This window comes from Pipistrellus hanaki (assembly GCF_964339955.1).
Source record: "Pipistrellus hanaki genome assembly, chromosome: 5".
Classification (NCBI taxonomy): Eukaryota; Metazoa; Chordata; class Mammalia; order Chiroptera; family Vespertilionidae; genus Pipistrellus; species Pipistrellus hanaki.
The window spans coordinates 46,172-72,681 of NC_140507.1; the positions used below are offsets into that span (position 1 = coordinate 46,172).

At 61.9% G+C, this 26,510-nt stretch overlaps 1 protein-coding gene across 1 annotated transcript; it reads left to right on the forward strand.

Annotated features, from left to right (window-relative positions):
• Nucleotides 1-668: 668 nt before the first annotated feature.
• On the forward strand, nt 669-24,892 carry FAM20C (FAM20C golgi associated secretory pathway kinase). Its single transcript, XM_084884092.1, has 11 exons — nt 669-2,212; nt 3,715-3,893; nt 9,703-9,781; nt 18,331-18,423; nt 19,125-19,240; nt 21,934-22,114; nt 22,675-22,784; nt 22,976-23,057; nt 23,765-23,824; nt 24,026-24,280; nt 24,534-24,892. The coding sequence occupies exons 1-11, from the start codon at nt 1,632-1,634 to the stop codon at nt 24,835-24,837; spliced, it is 2,040 nt and encodes a 679-aa protein (XP_084740218.1). The 5' UTR covers nt 669-1,631; the 3' UTR covers nt 24,838-24,892.
• The last annotated feature ends 1,618 nt before the right edge of the window (nt 24,893-26,510 follow it).

A 26,510-nucleotide genomic window follows, 5' to 3' on the forward strand; every position in this document is an offset into this window, starting at 1 on the left:
GTCCAGTGGGCCCTGCTGACCTCAGGCACTGGCAGGCGTGAGACTCAGGCGAGTGGCAGGGATAATGCACCCTGAACCCACCAAGGGAAAGCTGAGGTCCTCGCAGGGTGGTGGGGTTCCAGGAGCACAGTGAGCAATGGGGGTGCCTGGTCCCCTATCCCCTCTCCTCTGGCGGGAGAGGCTGTGGCCAGGCGTTATCCACCTGCTTTAGACACTGGCGAGGCCTCCGGGCAGGGAGGGGCCCCTCTTCCTGCCAGGCTCCTGCCTTCCTCCCTGTGACTTTGGGGTGACATTCACAGTCACACTCCCCGTGGGGTTGCGGGTCCAGAGGCTGGGTGGGCTCCGGAGAGGCCAGAGATAGCAGTAACGGGCCCTGGGTGTGTGAGCCGATTCTGTGCTTCTGGGAGGCAAATGAGGGTGAGACAGACAGACACACACACACACTGCCCCTCTGAGCAGCACACACCGGGCACCCTCTGTGCCCTGAGAGCCGCTTGGGCTCTGGTGCCAGAGTGAAGTCTCAGGCGCGTCCCCAGAGGAAGGGTGAGGGTGGGGGTGGGGGATTGGGGGGAGGGTAGGGCCCTCTCAGGGCTGGAGGCTCCCCGCCCGGCCAGCGTCCGCTGCGGATTTGGGTAAAAAACCACGCTCCTCCGTTCTTTCCGGCGACAGTCTCACCCCGCTTCCCCTCGCCGCGGCGGGGGCGGGGGGCGCAAGGTCGCCGTCTGGCGGCGCAGACGCCCAGCGGCTCCGGGGAGGGACTTGGCCGGGCCTGGCCCCGCGCGGGCGGAGGCGCGGAGCTGAGCTAGCGGCCGGCTCGGGGCGGGCACTGGTCCGGGGCAGCGAGCCGGCCCTGGGCCCGTGGGGACAGCGCGGCGAGGGCACCCGTTCCCGCCGGAGCCAAGCCGCGCTCCGCCTCCGTCCCCTCCGGAGCGGCGTCCTCCGGACGAACGCGGCGGGAGGCGCCCTCTCCCGCGGGCCCGGCGCTGCAGCGGCATCGGGGCGCGGCCGGGGGTGGAGAGAGGAGAGGGAGCCGAGCGGCCGGGCGGCGGCGACTCGCGGGGCCGCGGCTCCGCCAATCTGCGGGCGCTGACGCGGGGGGCGGCTCCGGGCGTTCGGATATCTGCCCGCCCGGCGCGGGCATCGCGAGGCTCCGCCGTGGGCACTGCGCTCGGCTCGGCGCTGCACCTGCCGGGATCGCCCTCCGCTCGGTGTGCCCCCCGCCGCTCCGCCTCCCCTGGATCCCGCCTCCGGGCCGCAGCGAGAGGGCCCAGCCCAGCCCGAAGAGCCGCCTTTCTCCGCCGCCGGCCCGGCGCGGCCAGCGGAGCCGGATCGGATTGCCCCTGGTCGCCACCACCACCCCCAGCGGCGCGCCCGGCAGGCATGGAGCGCCGCTCGGGGCCCCCGCGCGCCGGATGAGCGCGGCGGCGCAAAGCCGGTCACTCGCCTGGGCCCCGGCTCCGCGGACCAGGACCTTGGGATGGCCCGGCCGGCGCGCGCCCGGGCGGTGGGCGCTTCCCACGTGGCGCGGGCCTGCGAGCATCCCCGGAGCGGGTAGCTGCCGGAAGCCGGATGGACCTTGATCCGCGCGGCGCCTGGTCCGTGCCGAGCCGAGCCTAGAGGGCGCCGGGAAGATGATCCAGGTGCGCCGGTTCCGCGTGCTCGTGCTGATGGTGTTCCTCGTGGCCTGCGCGCTGCACATCGCGCTGGACCTGCTGCCGCGGCTGGAGAGGCGCGCGCGGCCCCCGGGGGAGCCCGGCTGCTCCTGCGCGCAGCCCGGGGAGGCGGCGGCCGGCTGGGCCCAGGCGCGCGGCCGCCCCGGGGAGCCCTCCGCCGCTGGGGACCCGGGCTGGCCGCACAAGCACACGCTGCGCATCCTGCAGGACTTCAGCTCCGACCCGGCCTCCAACCTCACGTCCCACTCGCTGGAGAAGCTGCCGCCCGCCGAGCCGGCCGAGGGCGCCGTGAGGGGCCAGGACCCCAGGGTGCCCCGACCCCGCGGCCCGGCGCACCGGCCTCCGCTTCGAGACCCCGGCCCCCGGCGGCCCGCGCCGCCACCCGGCCCCAACGTGGACGGCTCGCTCCTGGCCCGGCTGTTCGAGCACCCGCTGTACCGGGTGGCCGTGCCCCCGCTGACGGAGGACGACGTCCTCTTCAACGTGAACAGCGACATCAGGTTCAACCCCAAGGCGGCGGCGGCGGAGAACCCCAACTGGTGAGCGGGTCCAGGGCCAGGGGTGGGCGTGGGCAGGCCGGCCCTCAGGCAGCCACGCGCCCTTTGAGAATAAAGACCCACCGGTGCCTTCCTCCTCGCCCCCCCCCCCCCAAAAAAAAAGGCCCTTCGCGCCCGGGCTCTGTGTGCGGAGACCGCAGCCACCCGCCACCCCGCCTCTTGTCCCCGCTGCCTTTGTCTCCGGAAGGGAAGGGGCAGATGTGGAGCTGCTCCTGTCTGCGCCTGGGCTCTGGGCAGGGGAGCCAGAGGGTCCTCCAGGCCCTGGTCCTGGGCTTGGGAAGTGGGCTCAGGCCATGAATGAAGGACGAGCTGCGGGTGGAGGGAGGGAGAGCCCCCCTGTCCCTGCCCCTGCCTGGGAGCCAAGCCTGCTCTGTGCAAACTTGTCACAGATCCGTTAGCTAGCAGCTGGTGTGCGGGCTCCAGTGGCTAAGGAAGGGCTCTCCCAGTTGCTGTGCCAGTGCCGGCTGCATGGGGCGGCCGGGGTGACAGCTTCACGGGGTGACAGCTTCAAGAAACCAGGAGAAGCATTGCCAGAAGCATCTCTTTAAACTGTCCTGGTCTAAACCCTCCCACAAGGCCCTCCTCAGCGGCAAAGAGCAAGCTGAGCAGATGCTGCCAGCAGGGTGGTGAAATATTAACCAGCAGCGCCGCCTAATAACAGCTACCTGGGGAGGTTACTCAAGCCCGGACAGCCAGAGCCCAGACCTCTCAGAAGAGCCTTCTCTTCGGAAACGTGGCCAGGCGTGTGTGGTGTCTGAACACCCTGCGCCCTCCATGCATGCTTGGGGGCTGTCCGGGGAGAGCCCAGAGCCAGTGGTCGGGGGAGCCCCACCCTTCGTGTCCACTGTGGTGGGGACTTGGGGCAGGTGAATTAGACCTGGGAGACGAGTCCACCTTTCCCCCAGCCCAGCAGGAAGTGGGGTCCGCTCTCCCCAGGCGTGTAAGGACAGCCTCGTGGGTGGCAGGTCCTGCCTCCTTCCTCTCTCTCCACCCACGGCTGCCCTCGTTAAAATAAATTTAGTCGGTTGCGTCAGCCTTAGCCCTGGTTGCTGGAGCCAGAGCAGAGTTCCCAGGGAAAGTTTCTGACGGGCTGGGCGTGTCAGACTTGCACAGTCTGTGGTCAGCGATGAGCTCGGTTTCCCCCGCTCCCGACCCAGGAGCAAGGCCCTCGCACCCCAAGCTGACGTCATGCTGTCTGGCGGCCTTGGTGACCCCAGAACAGACATGCTGGGGCCTCGCGCCGAGCTTTTGGTTGCTTCTGCCTTAGTTACAACTGTCTGTGGGGCTCGGGGTAAGTAGGAATTATGGCTTCCAGAGATGTGATTAGTCCTCAGAACGGCAGCCACAGGAAAACACAGACCTGGCCCGGCCGCTGGCACAGAAGCTGCGTTGGTTCAGACCCAAAGTTAACACCTTGGCGGCAGCGGCTGACCCCCCTGGCTGCCCGCCCGCTCCCTGCTGACTGGGGTCCTTCATCTCCGTAGGCCGCACGCCGGCCCCGAGGGCGAGGACTTCGCACCCACGGGGGAGGCGGCCGTGGACAGCTACCCCAACTGGCTCAAGTTCCACATCGGCATCAACCGGTACGAGCTGTACTCCAGGGACAGCCCTGCGGTCGATGCCCTGCTGCAGGACCTGGGCACCCAGAAGATAACCAGTGTGGGTAGGTGCCTTGCCGTGCGTGCTACGGGCGCATGATTGGCATGTGACGGGGCTGGGGGCTGTGCCCCGGCTGCAGCATCCCCACCGGCAGGTCCGGAGGAGGGACAGGTGGCGTCAGGCCACGGGCAGGTGAGGGGACGTGCACTCAGCCTTCCCCCGCTGAGGAGGGCACAGCTCCCCTCACCAGCAAAGAAGGGACACCTCAGGGGCTGTGCCCCTCCCTCCACGTGGGGGCTCAGGAGCACCCAGCGCTGCCTGGGTTGGGCGGCTCCCGAGCTTAGCCATGCTCTGCCCTTCCGTATGGATGGTGATCCGGGCTCCGTGGTGCAGGTGCAGCCCTGCACTCTGGTTGGCAGGCAGCCGCCCTGAGCACCTTGGGATCTGCTGAATCGGACAGAAAGGGCAGCGGTTTCTGGTTCCGGGAAAGCGTGTCAGCAGTGGTGTCTGCCGTGCGGAGGTCTGAGCCTTTGATCTCAGCCTCGACAAGGCCCAGTGTCTGCAGGGGGCTGGGTGGATCCCTGGGAGGGAGCACTGTCCTGGCGGGTGCCAGCCTAGGGCTGTGAGTGAGGTCTCCACGCTGTGCACAGGCAGCAGTCCCGGTGCTGGAAGGGCGCCCGTCGCCGGGGACTGTCCTGTTGCTGACCGGGCAGTTAGGTGCGGCCTCTGAGACAGTCAGGTGAGCCCCACGTTCTCTGGATCTGCTCTGACTCTGCCCGACCTGAGCTGCTTGCTAAGGGGAGGCAGCCGGGCGGCTCCTCCCAACATGAGAGGCTCACCCTGAGCAAGCAGTGGTCTCCTTTCTTAGCGTGCTGCCTGGAGCACATGTGTCAAACACAAGGCCCGCGGGCCAAATCCAGCCCGCCAGGCCTTGCAATGTGGCCCGCACCGCGCTGTCATCACTGCACTCCGCTGTCAGTTTATGACATTGTCAGTTTATGACTGTTCAGTAAACCATTCGGCCCTCGATTTAGGCTGGATTTTAGATTTTGGCCCCTTCTCTGATTGAGTTCAACACCCCTAGCCTGGAGGAACCCTAAAGCCGGTCCCGCGTCTAGCGCCGCCCCGCCTCCCTGCTGACCCTGCCGGTCAGGGCTCGACCTTGCTGGGCAGCAGCGAAGCAACGGTGGGGATTGTCGGGGAGCGCCTCCATCAGGTGCCCGTCCCTCTGAGAGGAGTGGCTGTTGGGGAGACGCCCAGTGTCCTGCCACCTCCTCCATCTACTCCGCAGACTTCCGTGGGCGCCACCTGCATTCGGGCCCATCCTGGTGGCCCACCATGTCTAGGGCAAATGCAGGTCAGGGTCAGGGTCAGGGCTGCGAGGGTGCAGAGGCTGGCCCACCTCAGCCTCAGAGAGCAGACACCTCCCGCCCTCACTGGACGCTCTTGGTGCAGAGGGCAGGGCTCCAAAGCCAAGGGAGGAGGGGCAGCTGTGACGGGGGCACTGCTGGGTGGGGGCACCTCCAGGGCTCACAGGAAGCTTTGCTGACCCTGGGCACCCTCCTCCTCTCAGCCCTGCAGGACCCTGGCCTTGGGGCGCCCCCGCCCCAGGGTTCTGGCTGAGGGTGCCCTGGGGAGAGTGAGTCCCTGCCCATCGGGGTCCTGGGCTGTTTGAGCTGATCTACTCACCCCAACTACATGGACCAGCTGGTCCTCCCCTGTCTGTTCCTGGGGCAGTGGGTCCGTCAGAGCCGGGGCGGGTCAGTCAGGGTCACTCTGCAGGTGCTAATTGGTCCACAGGTGTCACCAATGGGACTGGGTGCCCTGCCCCAGCAGAACGTGGGCCCGGTTCTGCCAGTCGCCTGCCACAGTAGTTTGGGCACAGGGACTGACCTCTGGTGGGGTGGGGCACCGGGTGGTGATAACCTAGACGTAACCTCCAGCTGGCAGATGTGAAATCCAAGCAGCCCATGGACAGCAAAGGCCTGGCTCAGCCTGACCGTGCGGAAAGCCGAAGCCAGAGCTGATGAGATGTTGTCTCACGCACAGTGCGGTCAGGGTGCGTCTTGGTGCTGCCCAGACCCAGGCAGCTGAAATTTCCGAAATCCCGAGCACAAACACGTCTGCCCGAGAGATGGTGAAGGACGTGAATCCATGGAACATACATCACGGGGTCATCGCGAGGCCCATGAGGAAAGGATAGATGAGAACAGCTGGGCCGAGTCCCTGCGGGGCGGATCTCGTGGAGTGATCTCTGTGGGGGGCCTGACCCCTCACCCAGGACCGCCCCGGGGAAGGGCCTCGGCCAGAAACTTGCCCTGCGCCTCTCCCCCCCCTCCCCCCCCCGCCCCTGCTGCCTGGGCCTGGAGGTGCTCCCGGGCGGGTTCCTGTTTGTGAAAAGGCCCCTGTGCCCGAGGAAGCAGAGCCCTCCCCCTGTGAGCAGAGGGAGCAGCACCCAGGGGTCCAGAGACCAGGGGTCCAGGCTGCCTCTGCGGGGAGCAGAGAGGAGCTGCCCAGGGCCAGTGGCAGGTGTCTCCCATGACCCCACCCTTCCTGGGAAGTCGCCCCCACGTCCACTGGACATTTGGAAAACCAAGATGCTTGAGACAAGCCCTGGCCAGGCCCTCACATAGCGGGTCCTGCCGGGCAGGTGTGGAGATGGGGTCTCCGGATGTGAGGGTGTCTGGGTGGGGGCTGCCTGCTGCTGGGGCCGCCCGGCATTGCTGTGGCCGAGGGGGCTGTGGCTTGGAGGCCCCATGGGGATCCTGGATGGCACCTCCTTTATGGGAGTCTAGAGCCTGCCGGGATTTAGGGATCGAATCCCCGTCCTCCTGGGCATGAAGTGGAAGGACAGGAAGCCAGTTCCAGGGACCGCAGTGCGGGCGGAGAAAGGACCTCGGTTTAAAGATCCAGAAACCCAGCCTCTGGCTGTCGCCCCGCAGGTCAGAAAACAGCCTCCGGGACGGGGTGGCCTGAGGATGGACCTCCCCGTGAGCGGCAGGTGGTCACTCCGACGTCCCGCGTTCACGTTATTATTCCTGAACCTCGTGATCTTTGGGGGAGTGATTCCTGTGACATTCATGACACTTTCTCACCGAGGACCCCCAAAGTCGCCCACGGAGAGCCACTGGCCGCTTCAGAGGCGCGTGAGGCCTGTGGGCTGTGTTCGTGGCCAGGTTCCTGGCTCCAGGCAGCATGGCCGCCTTCGAAGGCTCAAGACGTCGTCTCTGTTCAGCTTGGACTTGGCGTGCAGCACCTCCCGTCAGCGCGAAAGAAATCGCCGCCCTGCACGGGCACGGATGCAAAGGATCAATGACACAGTTAATGGCTCTGATCTTGGAATGACGTAGAAAGGAGAAGCCGCGTGGCCGGAGGGGACTGGAGCGGCCTCTTGCTGGAAATGCCGACGGGTCAGGACAAGCCCTCGCTGGTCCCTGACCATGGAGAATGCCCCCCACCCTGGGGACAAAGTCCTGGGTGCTGGTGGAGGCAGCGGAGTCAGGGCTAAACGGCTAGAGGAATGGGCTGTGTCGGGACAGCTGCTGCCCTGGGTGCCTCCTTCCAGCACCAGGCAGGCCACAGGGTGCCTCCCATCCCCAGTGAAAGGCGGCCGTGAGCCCTGGGGCCTAGAGCCAGACCCCCCAGGCCCAGCGCGGAGGCCCGTAGATCGTCCGCGAGGTGACTGAGCTGAACGTGAAGAAGGCAGCAGCTAGCGGAGCCCCTCAGCGCCCTCCAGCCTCTGGTCCACGGTCAAGAACAAATGCCCAGCCTGGTCGGCGTTGGCCCAGGGGTTGAGCATTGACCTATGAACCAGGAGGTCATGGTTCGATTCCTGGTCAGGGCACATGCCCAGGTTGGGGGCTTGATCCCCAATGAGGGTCTAGCTGGAGGCAGCTGATCCTTGATTCTCACTCATCGATGTTTCTGTCTCTCTCCCTCTCCTATCCTCTCTGAAATAAACACAAATATGTTTAAAACAACAAGAAGAACAAAAAAGCCCTGGCGGAGCTGGCCGGGCATCCCCGCCCTGCACCTGCTCGCTCCGTTAGCGCAGACGGCAGCTGTGGCCCTGAACGCAGCGGGAGGGTGGGGTAGGGGGTGGAAGGGGGGTGTTCCAGTTGTTCCTCAGATCCGGGGAGGAGCTGGTTTCCACCCGGCAGTGCGCTCAGTTCCCTTTAAGTAAAAATTTTTCAGAACAACAGTGAGCCACCTTCCAGGAAAGTGGGCGCCGGATAGCAGTGATTTCGGCTCCGCCTTCCGAGGGGCGGGTGGTGCCTAAAGTCAGCAGCGCTGGCAGGTCCAGGTTGGTTAGTGGTCACGGGCACCTCGGTGCCGGTGAGCTATGAATTGCAAAGCATCGTGAGACCTATGAACGCGTATTAACATGTACCGTTAATGATACGTGTTTATGATGACCATCAATCCATGTTAATTGCTAACGTGTTACACACAGTTGGGGATGTGATCTGAGGGTTACCAGGAATGACTGTGCTGGACGGAGGATCTGTGACCAGAGGACTGGAGAGCAGGGTGCACACAGGAGCAACTCGAAGGGGTGGCCTAGGGTGGGTGAGGAAGAGCCGGCCTGGATGCCCGGGTGCCTTGTTTGCTGGCAGCTGGATGGAGGCTGGGAGATGAAGAGCAGGTGGCAGGTGATGGGGAGCGGTCAGCGAGAGCGACTTCCAGGGCCATGGCCGCGGGATGTGCCTGGCCTGTCCCTGGGGTGCCCTTCAGTCCCCAGGGCTGAGGTCGCTGTCCACGGGGCCCTAGAGCCCACCCCGGTGAGGGCCCTGGCAGCTCTGCCCCAGGCCTTTGCCCGCACATCCGGCTCCCCCTAGCATTGGCCTCTGCTTTCCGGGACAAGGTTTCCTGAAGTCGCCAGCCTCGGTCTGTCTGCGAGAGGAAACCCCAAACCCACTCACCCACCCTCCTCACGCCTGTCTGTGCCCAGCTCCACTGCTGTGGCCCTCAGCCCAGCCAACCTCCTGGGGCCCAACCTGCCAGGGAGAGCGGGCTGCCCATCTGGGCACAGGCTCCTGGCACCTGCCTCTGCCCAGCCAGCCTTTGCCAGGACACCGGGCAGTGAGTGTGGTTTGCAGAGAGACAATCCCTGATTTCAGAGCAGAATTTGAAATGTCCTTCCCCGTGGCCCTAGCATGGCCACGTGAGAGGTGGATGCCGTGGGAAGGCAGCCCCAGAGGAGAGGAAGGTGGTGTCCGGGATGGGGTGATGGCCGGCATTTCTGGAGTCCTCAGTGGAGTTGAACGCCTTTTAACTTCTAACTAGTGTCCTGAAGTATGGGTTCATGCACATTGAAAGGAAATTAATTAGAAGGAATATTTTAACTTCACTACTCGCCCTTTCTCTATAATAGAAGTGTCAACCAAATTCATGATCAACAATGACAGATCGAAAAAAACTCAGTGTCTGTGAGTAGGTGTGAGTAGGTATGTGTGGGTGTCAGGTTTGAGGGGTGTGTCTGTGTGAGCAGGTGGGTGTCAAGTGTGAGGGGTGTGTCTGTGTGAGTAGGTGTGTGTGGGTGTCAGGTGTGTGTAGGTGTCAAGTGTGAGGGGTGTGTCTGTGTGAGCAGGTGTGTGTGGGTGTCAGGTGTGAGGGGTGTATCTGGGGCAGGAGGCACTGCTGGCAGGTGTGTGCACCAGCTGTTCCAGAAGCTGGTCCCTCTGTCTGTGGGTTGGCCTGGAGAGAGGTTCTGCCCCGATATCTGAATGGGGAGGAGGGCGTGTCGGCATGAGGAACCCCAAACTTCCAGGCAGAACAGGGGCCCAGGCCATGCCCAAGGCCAGGGCCGTGAGGTCTGCGTGGGGAGCAGAGGGTTGGGCAGCAGGTGACCCTGTATCTTTGCTTCCCTGCAGCCATGAAGTCGGGGGGCACTCAGCTCAAGCTCATCATGACGTTCCAGAACTACGGGCAGGCCCTGTTCAAGCCCATGAAGTAAGTGTGGGCACCAGCGGCAATGGGGAGAGAGCGGGAGGGGGCACGAGGTGCAGAGGTGGTGCAGAGGGGGTGTAGAGGGGGTGCAGAGGGGGTGCAGAGAGGGTGCGGAGGGGGTGCGGAGGGGGTGTAGAGGGGGTGCAGAGGGGACACAAGGTGCAGCAGGGGTGCAGAGGGGGTGCAGAGGGGGCACGAGGTACAGAGGGGGTGCAGAGGGGGCACGAGGTGCAGCGGGGGTGTGGAGGGGTGCAGAGGGGAACTGGGCTGGTCTGGGGCTGTCCACAGGCACCAGGGTTGGTGGAAGGTGCACTGTGTCCTCCCGTAGTGTTCTGGGGTGACCTCAGCGACTGTTCCCAGCTTTCTCCCCACTGCCTGCTGTCGCACCCTCATCCCTGTTGCCCAGCGGGAAACTCACTGCTGCTCTGTCCGCCCCTTGGAGGGAGGACCCCAGTCCCGCACGGCTCAGGGTCAGCAGTGCCCTGTAGGGTCAGGGTGGGCGAGTCAGGGTCTGCAGGCCATGTGGTCTGTGTCCAGCTGCTCGGTGCTGCCCGCCACAAAGGGCCTGGCTGTGCTCCAGCTTCAGCTGTCGCCCCATGGCCGTGGCTTGTCCTGCTCCCGGAAATGGGAATGCTGCTGCCACATGAACGTGGGCACTGAACGGCCCTGCAGACCCGTGGCCGCCTGGCCACCCCAAGGGGACCCATTAAACGGTTAAATCCACGACGAACAGTCTAATGAACAACTGCCTTTTGTGACCGTATCCTCCTTGTAAACTTGGCAGAATGCTCTGAACCTTGGATTAGGAGAGGTGGAGCGTGGGGTCTGGGATGTGTAGTTGGTGTGACTTGTGGCTGACGTGAAAGCTTAAGGGATATATACATCCAGGAGAAGTGAGGGTATTTTCCCATTGATTTTTTTTAAATAGCAGAAGGGAGGGGGAAAGAGAGAAACATCAATGTGAGAAAATCACATTGCCTGGTTGCCTCCCACAGGCACTCCAACTGGGGGGCTGGGACCGGACCTGCAACCCAGGCACATGCTTTGACCGGGAATCAAACCCAAGGCCCTCTGGTGCTCAATTTGAAGCTCCAACAACTGAGCCATGCCGCCGGGTGGATCATATATTTTTAATAGGCACCAAGAAGCTTATAATTAACACATTAGCCCAGGAGTTCCTGAATATTATAAGATTTTTTAATAGCTTTATCAAGATACTAGGGGCTCGGTGCACGAATTCCTGCACCTTGAAAGGAACCGTGTGCCTCAAGGTCTCTGCCCATCCTCTGTGCCCCACCCTGGCGCCCGGTCTCCTGTCTGCCAGCAGCCCTGCTCCCGCCGCCGCTGCTCCCACAGGCTGACAGCACCAGCCCCGCTCGCACACACTGATGGCGGAGCGATTGGGGCTGGGTCAGCAGCGGCTGCTGCCCCGATCTCCCCTCAGGAGCAGGGGGAGGTGGAGAAGCCCTCAGGGGCGATTGGGACCAGCAGCCACTAGTGGTTTCTAGTGCTCTCTAATGGCTTCTCTCCCTCGAGGCTCCTTGAGTTGTGGCAATTGCCAGGGCCTAGCTCCTATTTCTTAAAAATATATATTTTTATTGATTTCAGAGGAAGGGAGAGGGAGAGATAGAAACATCCATAATGAGAGAGAATCATGGATCGGCTGCCTCCTGCACACCCTCTACTGGGGATCAAGCCGGCAACCTGGGCATGTGCCCTTGACCGGGAGTTAAACTGTGACCTCCTGGTTCATAGGTCGATGCTTAACCACTGAGCCATGCCCGCCAGGCCTGATGTCTTTTTAAGGTGAAACAGTATTCCATCGTGTGGCCGGGTCACAGTTCATACCTCTGCACCAAGGGCACTTGGGCTCTTCCCACTGGTTGGCCTTAAGAATAACACTGCTGGGAACATCCACATACCAGGTTTGGGTGGACGTGTGTTGTCATTTCTTCTGGGTAAATGCCCGGGAAGGCGAGTGCCGGGCACGTAATAACTACCTTGACCTGCTCAGAACTGCGACTGCCCTCCACAGCAGTTACCAGCCCCAGCCGCCGGCAGCCTCGCTCCGGAGACACTGGTGATTACCGAGCCCTGGATTCCTGCCATCCCGGCGGGCGGGGCGTCTGAGGGCTGCCTGGCGTCTCCAACGGCGATGACGATGTGCACTGCTTCCATGCCGTGGTGCCGTCTCTGTCTTCTTTGCAGAACCGTCTGCTGAGGTCTCTTTTTCTTAGTTGTTTTTGTTAAGCGGCTGTGAGAGTTCGTCATGTATTTCAGACACCTGTGTGCTGTCCTTTCTAATTTTCAGGATGTCCATTTACCTATTTTGTTGTTCCTTGTGATTTTGGTGTAACGTTTAACACACCAGTTTTGATATTGAAAAATAGGTAGCAGTGCAGGCACCGTGTGTAAGCGTGTATCTGTAGATAGTGGCGCAGGTGTCGTGTGTAAGCGTGAATCTGCAGGTAGTGGCGCAGGTGCCGTGTGTAAGCATGTGCCTGTAGGTACTGGTGCAGGTGCTGTGTGTAAGCATGTGCCTGTAGGTAGTAGTGCAGGTGCTGTGTATAAGTATGTGCCTGTAGGTAGTGGCGCAGGTGCCGTGTGTAAGTGTGTGTCTGTAGGTAGTGGCACAGGTGCCGTGTGTAAGCATGTGCCTGTAGGTAGCAGGGCAGGTGACTCTGTGGCTGCCGTTTGGTATGGTGTCCCCACCAAGTGCGGGGGCCAGGCAGCCTTTCTGTGGCCTTGGGTCCAAGCCTTCTGCGTGCCAACACATGCTGGCTGCCGGTGGCCACAGAGGGCATATGGCTGCCTAGCCCCTGCCCCTCCTTCCCTCCTTTTCATTCCGAACTCAGGCTGCTCTGCTGGTTGTGACCCTGCACACACACCACCCCTTGAGCTGCTTCCGGGCTCCATGTTGTTGTCAGGACTGGGCAGCGGCTGCTGCGGGTGTGGCAGGTGGCGGGGCTGGTGGCTCCTCAAGTCACTGACCTTTCCTGTCACAGAGCAGGTTTCACAACCCCCTCTCCTGCCCTCTCCTTCCAGGGGAAGACACGGGTCAGAGAGTGACATAACGAGGAGTGGGCGCAGACCAGGGCTTGGGCCCTCACCTGGCACAGGTCACTGACCTTTCCTGTCACAGAGCAGGTTTCCTGACCTTTCCTGTCACAGAGCCTCAAGTCACTGACCTTTCCTGTCACAGAGCAGGTTTCACAACCCCCTCTCCTGCCCTCTCCTTCCAGGGGAAGACACGGGTCAGAGAGTGACAAACGAGGAGTGGGCGCAGACCAGGGCTTGGGCCCTCACCTGGCACAGGGGCCTAAATATTCCGATTGCCTCCTGTTTGCTGTTTGTGGTGCACTGGGTGTGGCTCCAGCCCAGCGTGCCCGGTCCACTTTGACCTGGTTCTCTGCCGGGCCCGGCCCAGTGGCTGAGGCTAGGATTCCGCCGGGTGCCCTGTGCCCAGAGCCTCCCCAGGGCCATCTGCTCTTTCCTTTTGCAAAGACTAGAAGAGAAGTGTGTGTGTGTGTGTGTGTGTGTGTGTGTGTGTGTGTGTGTGCATGTGCACATGTGTGTATGTGTGTGTGCGTTTCAGAGATAAACCATCTCTGGCAACTGTCTGGAGGCCAGTCCCTGGGACACAGATGCGTAAGCGGCTGCAGAAACCTTGCGGGGAAGGTGCTTCTAAATCAGAAATGCGAGCCCCTCCTGCTCTGACCAGAGCACAGCGAGGAGGAGGAGGAGGCGCAGGCGGAGAGCGGGCAACTCGGGATGCCGGTTCTGGTCCTGTGCTCATGTGCGGGCGCTCAGAGCTCAGGGGCGGAAGGACAGACGTGGACGAGGGAAGCAGGACTCAGGTGAGGCTGCCCGGGGCTGGATGGGAGGAAGGCGCTCTGGCGCTGGGCGGCCCCGGAGACCGTGGAGCTGGTGTTGCCCAGTGGGTAGGAATTGTCTCCGGGCGGGAAGGCTCTGGCACAGGATCCACACGGGAAGCGGGGGGCAGTGTGGGTGTGAGGCCCAGGGTGGCACTGTTAGGAGTGGGCACGTATTCGAGTTGTTCTGATAAATAACTAGTTCCTCTGCTCTGCGGCCCTCACTCAGCCCAGAGGCAAACACATTGCCCAACAGCCCGTCGCAGGGTGTGGAGCCCGCGGAGGCCGGGCCTGGCCGGAGGTGGACAAGGACCCTTTTGTGTCCACACTCAGCTCGGGCCGGCCTCCAAGCCCCCACCGCCTGACTCAGGAGCTCAGCGTCCTCGTGGGGCCCGTGCCAGGTTCCTCGGCCAGACATCGTGCGCCCATAGGAAGCTGCCCGAGCCATGCCCCTGGCCGGCAGTGCTTGGGTCAGAGCTGTGGGCCCGGCCGAGATCGGCCTCCCCTTACACTTTCTGGCACGCGGGTTCATCCCTCCCCAGCACCCCATGGCCCTGCCTGGCATGGTCATCAGTGGCCACTCAGACCTGGCGTGACATCAACACTCAGAGTGACCAGGTCCCAGGAGGAGCTTCCATTCTCAGTGAGTCGGCAGCCATGCACACAGATAAACACACGTGTCAGCGGCTGAGTCCTGGAGGGGGTCCTCTGGGATCCAGGTGCCCCCCTTCAGCACGCAGCTTGCTGTGCCTGCCAGCTGAGCTCTCAGCACCCAGAGGAAGTGCATTCACATGTAAATAAAACGATGCACCCAGGGCTTAGGGACAGCAGGGCCCTGTGCCCTTAGGCCTCTGGGGAAGGCTCACTCCTGAGTCGCTCCGGCAGAGGGTGCTGGGAGCAGGGCGCCCGTGGCTGAAGCAGGGCCTTGTCGGGCCTCTGGGCTGAGCCCTCCGGCTGGCCGCCTCCCTGCCTGGGGGTGGGGCCACGTCAGGTGACGAGGACCCAGGAGGGAAGTCACGGAACTGCTCAGTGGGCACACCCTGCCCCTGGTAGGAGCCGGATAACATCGGCTTTTGTTCCTCTCAGGCCTTGGGAGCATGCTGCCAGTTTCCTGTTTTTCTTTTTCTTTTTCTTTTTTGTTAATCTTCACCCAAGGATGTTTTCCCATTGATTTTTAGAAAGAGTGGAAAGGATGGGGAGAGACAGAAAGAAACATTGATGTGAGAGAGACACATCGATGTGAGAGACACACATGCCTCCCACATGCACCCCAACCAGGGCAAGGACAAAGCCTGCATCTGAGGTACATGGCCTTGACCAGAATCGAACCCAAGACCCTTTAGTCCCAGGCCAATGCTCTAACCACAGAGCAACCTGCCAGGGCCATTTCCTCTGTTTTTAACACAAATGTGAGTTCTGAGTTTTGCACAGATTCTAGGACATTGAAATGTTCACAGTAACGGTGGGGGCTGTGTGGGGGTGACATATGGAAGGTTGAGGGGCTGGTACTCACTAGCCCCTAGCCCAGGGGTCCTCAAACTTTTTAAAGTGGGGGCCAGATCACGGTCCCTCAGAGAGCTGGAGGGCCGGACTATATGAACTACTAATTCCTACTGTAACACCTCGGCTGCGCTCACTGCCCAAAAAACTTGGCGGACCGGATCAGACTCCTCGCCCGCGGGCCGTAGTTTGAAGACCCCTGCTAGCCGTTGGGGCTCTGCGGTGACTGTCTTCCCACGGAGCCCCGTCATTCACGGGTCCCCCCACAGAGCAGGGTCTCTCTCAGACACGAGACTGATCCTGCAGCCAGACCCCAGCCCTTCCTGTGCCCCCTGAGCCTGGCGGCCGGCACTTCAGGCCACGCACGCCCAGCTCTGGGCCATGGAGCCTGTGCTGCTCAGAGACTAGGACCCTCACCTGCAGCATCTGACTCTGCCGTCAGGGAAAACACTTTGGAAAAGTACTGAATCCATTTCAGAGCAGGAGCGCAGACCTGGGTCAGAGAAACCTGCTCCTACCCGGGACCTGCATGTCCATCCTCTGGTTCTGCACACGCGTCTCCCTCTTTCTCCACCTCCGACCTCTGTGTCAGTAAGGCGGGGGCCTGGGTCAGAACCAGAGGGCCCCAGGCCTGATCCTGCAGCCAGGGATGGCCCAGCATCTACTAGGTGCTGCCTTTGGCTTCTGTGGAAACAGGTACTTCCCCACAAGACCCTGTCATTTCTTAGATGTAATGCGTTTCCTGTGAGGTGACATGCCCAGAGCTGGAGGAAACAGATTGAGGTCACACGCTTCCCTAGGCTGCCTCAGGCACCAGCCTTGCAGGCATCCGTCAGCAGCCACAGGGAACCAGCAGCGAGTCTTTGGCACGAAGGGCAACTCCTCATTGTTGCGGAGGGAAGACGCTGACTTGGGGCCCTGGGCTCCTGGGTGCTGCTCCAGGAAATGCTTGTCCAGCCTCTGGTCTCCCTGCTACGCCGGGCAGGTGCCAGCTCGGAGCTCCGCCGACCCCAGCACCTGGCTCCACCTCCCCTGTGTCCATCCCCCGTCCCCAGGGAGAAGCCCTGCTGGGCGGGCCATGCCCTGGGCCGGCCTGTCCTCCGCACCTGGACACACCTTCAGCCAGGACACCTGGCGGAATGAGTGGTTGCCTGGTTACCAGTTTCCTGCCCAGGGCAGTGGGTTCAGTACTTTTCCAAAGTGTTTTCCCCAATGGCAGAGTCGGCGACGCACCACCTGGTCCGAGGGCAGCCCGGGAGGTGGTGGGGAGGGGGGTGCGGACACCCCACGTGTCCCCGTGAGTCCCTGCTCGGCAGCCGGGCCCTGAGTTCCCTGGCATGGATGGACGCAGGGACAGCTGCCGGAGCTGAGCAGAGGGCGCGTGGAGGCCGACACTGTGGGGGACTCTCTGAGGGGCTGCTCCTTCCTTCCTTCCTTCCTTCCTTCCTTCCTTCCTTCCTTCCTTCCTTCCTTCCTTCCGTCCCTGAGGACATGCTACAAGTGTGCAGGACCCTTGTCAGCCCCCCCCTCACTGGGCCTTACAAATCCGTCCCAGCCTTTCCTCCTGCTGCTCCCCGAGTGAGTGTGTGTGTGTAGAGGGGGAGGGGGGGACTGACTCTGAGGACAGGAAGGGCCGTACCAGCCAGCCACACCCCAGAGCCCTGCCTGAGCATCTTGTGAGGGTGAGATGAGAAATGATGTGTTTTACAACTGGGAAACGGGCGAAGAAGGTAGGGGCGCTCACCCCACTCTTCTTGCTGGAAGCAGGCCTGCCCACCCGGCCTCTGCTCTCACCCATGGGTGTCTGCCAAAACAGAGGATGGGAGGCTGACCAGGGTCCAACCTGTGTGCGTCCTCCTCTTGGGTGTTCCTCAGTGCCCAGCTCAGCCCTGGGGGCCTCACAGGGTAAAGTGGGTCCCTGCTCCAAGGAGCTCCCAGTCTGAGAAGTCTTCAAACCGCGCACAAGCTTCCTATGGGGTGGGGTGTGCTCAGCAAGCTGGGAACCTAGAGCACCTCAGGGCCTCTGGAGTGAAGGCAGACAGAAAAGCATTCACAGCCACTTCTTTGCACTTCGGGGCCTTTTGGGAAAGGGGCCCTGGGAAGCCAGAACAGCAGCCGCCGGTGTAGCCTCGGGGCGGGGACAGAGCTGCCTTTCTGGGAACTGCCCAGGAAGGAAAGAAGCCCCGAGGCAGAAGGAGGGAGGCAACCAGGAGCTTTCCTGGAACCTGGTCACAGGCGTAAGAAGTGGCTGCACTCTTCCCAGCAACAGGGCTCAGAGCCACCTGCCATCCAGGTCGAGTCTCCTCAGAGGGAGGCAGGAACAAAGGTCAAAGCATTGCCAGATAGAAATGCTCACTTTTTAGCATCACAGGTGTTGCCACTGCACATCAGGCAATAAGAGGTCAATGTGTGTTAGGGAAGATGGCCATGGAGGTAATGGTGGTCGTAGTGATGGTGGTGATGGTGATGGTGACGATGATGGTGATAGTGATAGTGGTAATTGATGACGGTGATGATGATGGTGATGATGGTAATGGTGATAGTGATGATAGTGGTGTTGATGGTGATAGTGATGGTGATGGTGACGATGATGATAATGGTGGTGATGATGATGGTGGTGGTGATAGTGATGGTGGTGATGATGATGGTGGAGGTAGTGGTAATGATGGAAATTGAAGAAATAACAGTGAAAAGAGCTAGACATTGTAAATAGGCTTATGCCTCTTCCCTGTGCTTCTTCATCAGTCCCTCCTCTGTGCATCTGCTTATTACACACCTGATGGACAGCAGGTGTTGGCTGGCACTCCTGCCCGGCGCTCCTGCAGTGGTCTAGTGCCATGGTGCCAAGCTTCTCGGGGGAGAAGCCTTCTCACTGGCTGCCAGGAAGGCACGGGGGCCAAGGCAGGGCTGAGGGGGTGCAGGGCCCAGCACAGGTAACGTGTAGAGATGGGCAAGGCTGCTGAGGGTTCGTGACACCAGTGCTGCAGGGGGCAGAAGGAGGCAGGGTTGGGGGTCACCAGGAGTTTCTGACAGTCCTGGGTCGGGGAGGGACCAAGGAGCGGGTGAGAAGGAGTGAGGGTGGGGAGGCCGCCCCAGAGCCCAGTTAGAGCGTAGGAGCCGCACGCGCCCTTCCCCGGAGGTTTTCTCAGTGGCCTGTTCTGTTTTGTCCCCTTTTTCCAGGCAAACGAGAGAGCAGGAGACCCCCCCTGACTTTTTCTATTTCTCGGACTACGAGAGGCACAATGCGGAGATCGCTGCCTTCCACCTGGACAGGTGAGCTGGCCCACCTGCACCTGCGTCCAGAGGGAGCACGGGCGCTGTGGGCATCCGATTGCTCACACTCAGAACCACGCCTCTCCCAGGAGAGAGTACTCCCTGCCCTCAGGGCACAGCCCAGGGGGACGTGCTCCTTCCCACACCAGAACAGCGCTGGTCTGGTGCCATGGGGCCAAGCTCCTGGGGGGGAGGCAGTGGGCACCGGGAAGAGGGAAGGAGGAAGAGGGAAAAGGGAGGGGGAGGGGCGCCGGGAGCTGAGTGATGGCCAAGGAATTGCAGGTGTGCGTGTGTCTGGGAGGTGAGATGGGATGAGGGACCACGTCTCACAGACGGCCCCCTACGGGGTCACCTGTCCTGGGGGCAGCCTCCTCCGCAGTACGGGTTCCTCTGGGCTCCACGTGGCCCCTGGCTGCGGGAGCTGGACAGGCGGCCAATGTAGGGCCATGTGGGATGGACGATCAGTGCCCCCAGGGGCAATTCGTGGGCCTGGCTTTGGGGTCAGCCACAGGGTCCAGAGGAGCCCCAGCATGTGTGTGTGTGTCCTGGACCCACAGCGTGACGACACCCAGGCTGGTGACAACGCAGAGTCCTCTGCAGACCAGGTGGACACCTGGGCCCGAGGCAGAGACAGACATATTCCCTCGGTGCCCCCTGGGGCAGCCACGGGCACAGATAACACCCCCGTGCCCTTCCCACAGGATCCTGGACTTCCGCCGTGTGCCCCCTGTGGCCGGCAGGATGGTCAACATGACACGGGAGATCCGGGACGTCACGCGGGACAAGAAGCTGTGGAGAACCTTCTTCATCTCCCCAGGTACGTGCCCGGGAAGCCCGGCTGGCTGCGTGGGGGCAGCTTCGTGCCCGTGACAGGCTGTGCCGAGGACGGCCTCCAGCCGGCAGTGCCCTCTGACCCCGCCTGGGCCCTCCCCCGTGCTTTTCTGTTCCGTCTGCCCCCGGGGCAGGCAAAGCGGTGACATCTGCCACATGCTTTGTTCAAAGGCAGAAGGAATTCATTCTGGAAAAGCCCCCGGCTCCCAAAATCTGCTCCCCATATTGCAGCCAGGGGCCAGGCCGGGCCACTCCTGGGACACCTGCCTCCACTGCCCAGGCTGTGTGGCTGCTCCTGGCCACTTCCTTGTGCAATTTTTATTGCGATGTTTCTAGTGACACATTTTAAAGTTTCACAATTTAAGGCAGTAACACCAGTTCCGTGTGGTGCCCCCTAGTTCAGCTGTTGGCCTCTTCCTTCCCCAGCAGCCGTGGTCTCTGTTCCGTTGGCCTCTCACCTCAGATGCACTGAGGGGCTGTCCCAGGGTCCGCAGAGCAGGGTCAGAGGTGCCGAGAATGTGCCGTGGGTGTCGGGTTCACGGTGCTCGGGCTCTGGCTCCCACGTTTCCACACACCCCAGGCCCCTGAGTTTCTCCACAAAGTGATGAGTCATGAGCACGGCCCGTGAGGGAATACACAGGCCAGTGGGCGCGGTCGGCGAGATCAGAGATGCTACGCCAAGAGCTGTGGCAGCAAGCGGGTCTGGGCAACAAGCCAAGTGCAGTTTCTAAATGACTTGTCTTTACTGAGACATGAGAGGCCTGGTGCACGGGTCCATGCACCAGTGGGGGCCCTCGGCCTGGCCTGTGCCCTCTCGCAATCCAGAGTCCCTCTGGGGATGTCGGACTGTTCGTTTCGGCCCAGTCCCTGCAGACCAGTCTGAGATACCCTGCCAAATCCGTGCACCAGGCTTCTAGTATGCATATAGATCTTTAGTTAATCTCTTCCCCCTTTTCCCCCTCCCCCTTTCCCTCTGAAATTCATCAGTCTGTTCCTTGTTCCCATGCCTGTGCATTGAGCATCTGCCCCCTGGCGGTGAGTGCATGTCATAGCTACCAGTTGAACGGTTGCTTAGGCTTTTATATATATAGATGATTCACATGTTGTAAACTTCACCATTTGGAGTGCACCATTCAGAGGTTTTTAAAACATTCACTGTGTTGTACACCTTCCCTACAATCCAATTTTAGACTGTTTCCCTCCCTCGGAAGAAAGCCCTGCCTGTCACCCCAGCTGCCCCCTCCCCCCATCAGTATTTCTGGATCTGCCTGTTCTGTACATTTCACATAAATAGTCACACAATGTGCAGCCCCTCTGGGTCTGACTTTGCTTGCTGGGCCCTGTGCATTCCAGTTCATTCACGTGTACTGAGTGTGTGAGCCTCACCCCTTATAGGGTCCCGGCTCACTGACTGGGATGTCCACAGACTCCGGTCCCTTAGTGGTGAGGGTGCCCGGAGGAACCTGGATTCAGATCCTCACGCACACACAGTTGCGTGGCCTCAGCATGTGGTGCAGGTGTGAGGTCGCCTGCTGCTCCATGGCATGGATGGACCACCTGTGTGTATCTGATCATCACGTGATGGACATGGTGTGTTTCCAGTCTATGCTGCTGGGAACAGAGCCGCCATGGATGCCAGCTACATGCCGTGTGCACGCCTGTGTTCACTTCTCGGGGCGTGTGCCCGGGGGGTGGCAATGCTGGGTCCGGTGGGTACTCCATATCTCACGTTTTGAGGAAACATCCTACTGCGTTCCCAGCGGCTGCTCTGTTTCATGTCCCCACCAGCCCCGTGTCAGGTGCTAATGTCTCCACATCCCAGGACACCTGTTACCTGTTCTGATGGTCATTGGGATCGCGTGGGTGTGAAGTGGGCCTCACTGCGTGGACATGATTGGTTTCTTTAGTGGCCGACGCTGAGATCTCCCATCTCGCTGGCCATCTGTGGGTCTTCTTTGGAGAAACTGAACTCCTTGGTCCACGGATTAATTGGGTTATTTGTCGTTTTAATGTCGAGCTGCAAGAGTTGTTTGTATGTGATAAATACTAGGTCCTGGTCCGATGTGTGGTTTGCAAACATTCTCCCCGCTCCAGGGACTGTCTCCTCATGTTCTCAATAGTACGAATGCCTTTTGAAGCTCTTGAACATGGACTGCAGGATTCCCATTCACTCCAGTCCCTCAATGCAGAGGGTGAGCAGAAAGAACCGGGTTCAGACCCTAACTCACGCTCACAGCTGTGTGGCCTCGGGCAGGTGTGCTGCCCTCTCTGAGCCTCCTTTTCTTTTTTTTAAAATATAATTTATTGATTTTTCTTTTTATTTTAAAATTATATTTTAAAATATAATTTATTGATTTTTCTCTCTCTCTCTCCCTTCCTCCAGAGAGGAAGGGAGAGAGATAGAGAGCTAGAAACGTCGATGAGAGAGAAACATCGGCCAGCTGCCTCTTGCACACCCCCTACTGGGGATGTGCCCGCAACCAATGTACATGCCCTTGACCGGAATCGAACCTGGGACCTTTCAGTCCACAGACCGACGCTTTACCGCTGAGCCAAACCGGTTTCGGCTGAGCCTCCTTTTCTGTAACCCGTGGTTGGAGGGTTTGCTGAGATGCATCTGAGAGTGCGGGGGAGGCCCGGCTCCCGGGACCCACTAACCAGCGCGCCCTCTGCCGCCAGCCAACAACGTGTGCTTCTACGGGGAGTGCTCCTACTACTGCTCCACGGAGCACGCCCTGTGCGGGAAGCCGGACCAGATCGAGGGCTCGCTGGCAGCCTTCCTGCCGGACCTGTCCCTGGCCAAGAGGAAGACGTGGCGGAACCCATGGAGACGCTCGTACCACAAACGCAAGAAAGCGGAGTGAGTGTGGGCGGAGCGTGGCCGTGGCAGCCCTGGGCCAGGCCCCCGGGAGGGCTTGCTGCTTTCCACTGGCAGCAGAAAGACAAGCTCAGAGGGACCGGGCTTCGCCCGTGGCCACATGGATGTGAGGGCCCTGCCCATGTGTGATGGCCTCTGCGTGCTGGGTGGTCGGGAGGGGCGTCCTTCCTCTGAGAACGAGACGTAGCCCCTGGGGCTCTGGAACCACGGCCCTCAGTGTCCGTCCCTCCTGCTCCGCTTGTCCTCCTGCAGGAGAAACATCCTGTCCTCTTAGCCACCCCACCTGTGGGTGAGGTGCCCAGGCTCTTTCTAAGAGTGCCCTCCAGAAGCCTGGCACCTGGGCCGAGGTCATCTCCGGGGCGGCCAGTCCAGGGGGGTGGCGTGGCATCATCCTCCCGGCCGCCGCCTGTGAGACAGCCTCAGCCTGGAGGGGGGGGGGTCAGTCGAAGACGCTTCGTTTTGTAGTGACATCATTCCTCCAAGCCCAGCCTTTGTGGGCCCCTCCGCCCCAAGCCGGGCGCCGCTCACACGGGCTCCTGCAGGTGGGAAGTGGACCCCGACTACTGCACCACGGTGAAGCAGACACCCCCGTACGACCGCAGCCACCGCATCCTGGACATCATGGACATGACCATCTTCGACTTCCTCATGGGTGCGTCCCGCCACGGGCTGTCCAGGCTGTCCGTCCGGCCCCGGGGCGACGCCCAGAGCTGCGGGCCGGGCCGCAGGGATGCTGCTGCTCGTGCTGAGGGTGTGGGGTCGGCTGTGTGTGGGGGGGGGGCGGGAGGGGGAGAGGCCGTCTCGGAGCCGCGGCCGATGTGACCCGGCTGCTCTCCTCCGCAGGGAACATGGACCGCCATCACTACGAGACTTTTGAGAAGTTTGGGAACGACACCTTCATCGTCCACCTGGACAACGGGAGAGGGTGAGCCTGCCCTCAGGGCCCCGCCCCTGGAGCCCCACCTCCTGGACACCCCCCACCCTGCCTCCCGGAGCCCCCCTCCCGGAGCCCCGCCTCCCGGAGCCCCCCTGATGGAGGGTCAGGGCCCTCCCCAAGGCCCACTCTGACGAGGCCGGTGGGCAGGAGGGTGTATGATGTCACCCTATCTCACCTGCTTCTCAGTGAGCTGGCTCTGCTCTACCACACGTTGTCCTGGGGAAACAGGCCCCAAGAGATTGCTGGCCACCAGGGCAGGGCTGTGAGGAGCAGCCGGGCGTCTGCCCAGCACGTAGGAACCGGGGCGGCAGCGGCGACATCGGCTCTCCCCGGTCAGGGCCGTGAGGGGCAGTCCCTGGTGCACGGGGAGAGGTGTGCCGTGGGGACCCCAGTGCAGATGGCTAGGGCCGTGTGTGCCTGATGCCTCAGAGCAGCCAGCTTTGGGCACCTGGAGGTTCACAGATGGGGGCCGTGTGTTCCCAGCTGTAATGGGGTGCTGCTGTGTGGACCCGGCTGACCTCCCGCCGTCCACTCAGCCTGCCTAGGACCTGGGGCTCACTGCCCAAAAGGCAGGCTCCTGCCGCCCCGGCTCTGCGTCAGCTCGCCCCAGCTCCTGTCCCCGTGGCTGCTGGGGCCACAGGCTCTGCACACGGCCTCCTGCGGCCGCCCTGGACAATCTGCTCTCCTTCCTGCAGGTTTGGAAAATACTCCCACGACGAGCTTTCCATTCTGGTTCCTTTACAGCAGTGCTGCAGGTACGGCCGCCGCCCTGTGCAGCCCGGTGTGCTGGGCCAGGGGCCTCCGTCCCCGTGAGCAGGCCGTCCCGCTTCCCTGGCGTCTGCCTGGGTGATGGGTGTCTGCAGGGCCCACGGGACCACCCGTCTCCCGGTTGTGCCTCTGGGAGGCAGGCCATGCGCCCTGGGCCGTCCCCGCCTGAGGTCTCCCTCCTCCCACAGGATCCGCAAGTCCACCTACCTGCGGCTGCAGCTGCTGGCCAGGGAGGAGTACAAGCTGAGCCTGCTGATGGCCGAGTCCCTGCGGCAGGACCGGGTGGCGCCCGTGCTGTTCCAGCCGCACCTGCAGGCCCTGGACCGGCGGCTGCGCCTGGTGCTGCAGGCCGTGGGCACCTGCGTGGAGAAGGATGGGCTGGGCCACGTGGTGCAGGACGACCTCCACCCCCTGGACCCTGGGCACAGAGGCTCGGCCGACAGGTAGTGACCACAGCCGCCGGCTGGTGCCGGAGATGGACAGGACGCCCAAGCTGACTCGGCCGTGGTCCTCTGCCAAAGGTCCTCCAGCCGTGGGTCCCAGGACCCATTCCATTGGCTTTAGAGACTGAGTGGCTGTGGAGGGAGCACGCGGCTGAGGGACAGGCGGTCCAGCAGCAGGCGGCCACCCTTTTGTGCAGAAGGAGCCTTTACCTGCTGTTTTGTATTTATACTCAGACAATATGTCTATAAACAGAGACCAGACCCCAGACTCACAGACAGCCGCGCTGCGCCAGGCTCCCTGCCGAGGCTCTCGCGCTGTGGACTTACTTAAAACAAAAACTCTCCTCCCCCCCTTCCCGGCCGCACTGGGAGGCCCTCCGCGACCCCCGCTCCTGAGGCCAGCGTGGATGGGCGGACACTCACGTTTCTCAGTGACGAAACGACCAGCTGCTGTTTCTCAGCGCCGCACTCCGGTGCCCGGGACCTTCCGGGAGGCGGCCGAGGGCGAGGCTTCGATGGACCCGTGTGACCTTGTCACCCGGGCCCTACCCCGGTGATTGTTGTGGAATAGTTGCAATGTGATGGAAGTGCAATAAAGATTCAGCAAACGTGTGTGGGGGCCCAGGTCCCGCTCACCCTGAGCCCAGCTGCCCGCCCTCCAGAGAAGCAAGTCCTGGTGCTGGGCAGGGCCTCAGCCCCGGCTTCTGAAGTATCCGGTGGCCAAGCACCTGGGCTGGCAGGAGGGGCCCAGGGTAACACCTGAGCTCTCTCCAAGGTCATGAGTGGGCGTGGGGGCTGCCCTCTGTCCCACGCCTGGTGGGGCAGCGCAGAGAGTGGTGGAGATCCTTCCAACCACAGGCCGGCCACAGAAGGTGGCATCGGGTGGGCAAGCATGTGCCCAGCGGAGCAGGGACAGTGGTAGCCGCAGGGAGGAGGGCCCATGAGATCCAGGCCTCAACCAAACACTCCCCTCACCTGCTGGCCACGTGGAGACCTAGCCGCAGTGAGCCCTTCCTGGGCAGCACCAGGCTCATTTCAATGGTCGCCAAAGCAACCTCCTCCCCCGCCCCCCCCCGTGCCAACATGGGGCATCGGGGGCCTGAGCCCGGGGGTCAGTGAGCCTCGGGGTTCTCGAAGCACTAGAGAACAGTCTGGAAGTCCCAGCCCCTTCCACCTTTTAATTCCTCCCCACCCCCGGCAGCCTGGCCCCAAGCATTTCGGGTCTGAGCTGAGCCACGAGGTCATTAGTTCCCTCACTTTACAGATGGGGAAATGGGGGCTCAGGAGGGTCAGGTTACTCTGTGCGAAGGTTAGTTTAGGATCCCTGGGACCCGGGATCCGACGGCAACCTCACCCACAACAGAGCCGACGAGCACCAGGCTGGGAAGTGTCCAAGGGGCGTTGCGTGTGGATACCATGATGTGTGTGAATGGTGTGATGTGTGTGGATGGCGTGATGTGTGTGGATGGCGTGTGTGATCAGTGGCCCCAGAGCCTGTCCCCACATCTTCCTGCCCAGCCGAGCACTCGCCTCCTTTTCACCAGCCCCCCCAGCGGGGAGCGGCCCCGTCTGTCCAGGTCCCTGTCTGTCCAGGTCCCCGTCTCCCGTTTCGCTGCAGAAACAGGGATGAGGTGGAGGAGCAGGTCTCTCCATGGTTTCATCTGGAATGTGAAGACTTTAAACTGTTCCTTTGTATCCAATTCAAAACGGCAGTCAGAGCTGCTGGTGGTCAGAGGGCGCGGCCGGCCTCCAGGGGGGTCAGCCGTGTGGCCAAGATCCATGGCTCCCGCCAGCTCAGGCCTGGGCTGTCCAGGCTCCCTCTGGCCATGGTCTCTGCTCCTGGAATTGCGTGGCTGGTAGACTGTTGAGCCCATTTACACTGTCTAAACCGAGGCTCTGATGAGTGTGGACTTCCCTGAGCTCAACACGGGGCATGGCGTTTGGGACCTGTCTGCCTGCCGGCTGGATGGCATGAGCCGCGTCACACTGACCCCCTTTCCATCTTCAAGGGCCTGCTCCACATGGCAGCCTAAGCACGCCGGCCCAGCGCGCCCAGCCTCCCCCCACCCCCCAGGCCTCCGGTGGACCATGTGGAGAGACAGAGAGGAGGGCACGGGAGCCTGGGCTGAGGGGGTCGAACTAGATGAAGAAAAGGACTTTCCAGTTCCTGGTGGTGAGTGCATGCTTCCCGGCGAGAGCTGAGCAGCCGGCTTTGTCCATAATCAGGGCA

Coding starts and splice junctions, on each gene's coding strand:
- FAM20C (XM_084884092.1), top strand. CDS start 1,632: ATGATCCAGGTGCGCCGGTTCCGCGTGCTCGTGCTGATGGTGTTCCTC. Junction 9,782..18,330: donor GCCCTGTTCAAGCCCATGAA/GTAAGTGTGGGC, acceptor CCCTTTTTCCAG/GCAAACGAGAGAGCAGGAGA. Junction 23,058..23,764: donor CACCTGGACAACGGGAGAGG/GTGAGCCTGCCC, acceptor TCCTTCCTGCAG/GTTTGGAAAATACTCCCACG.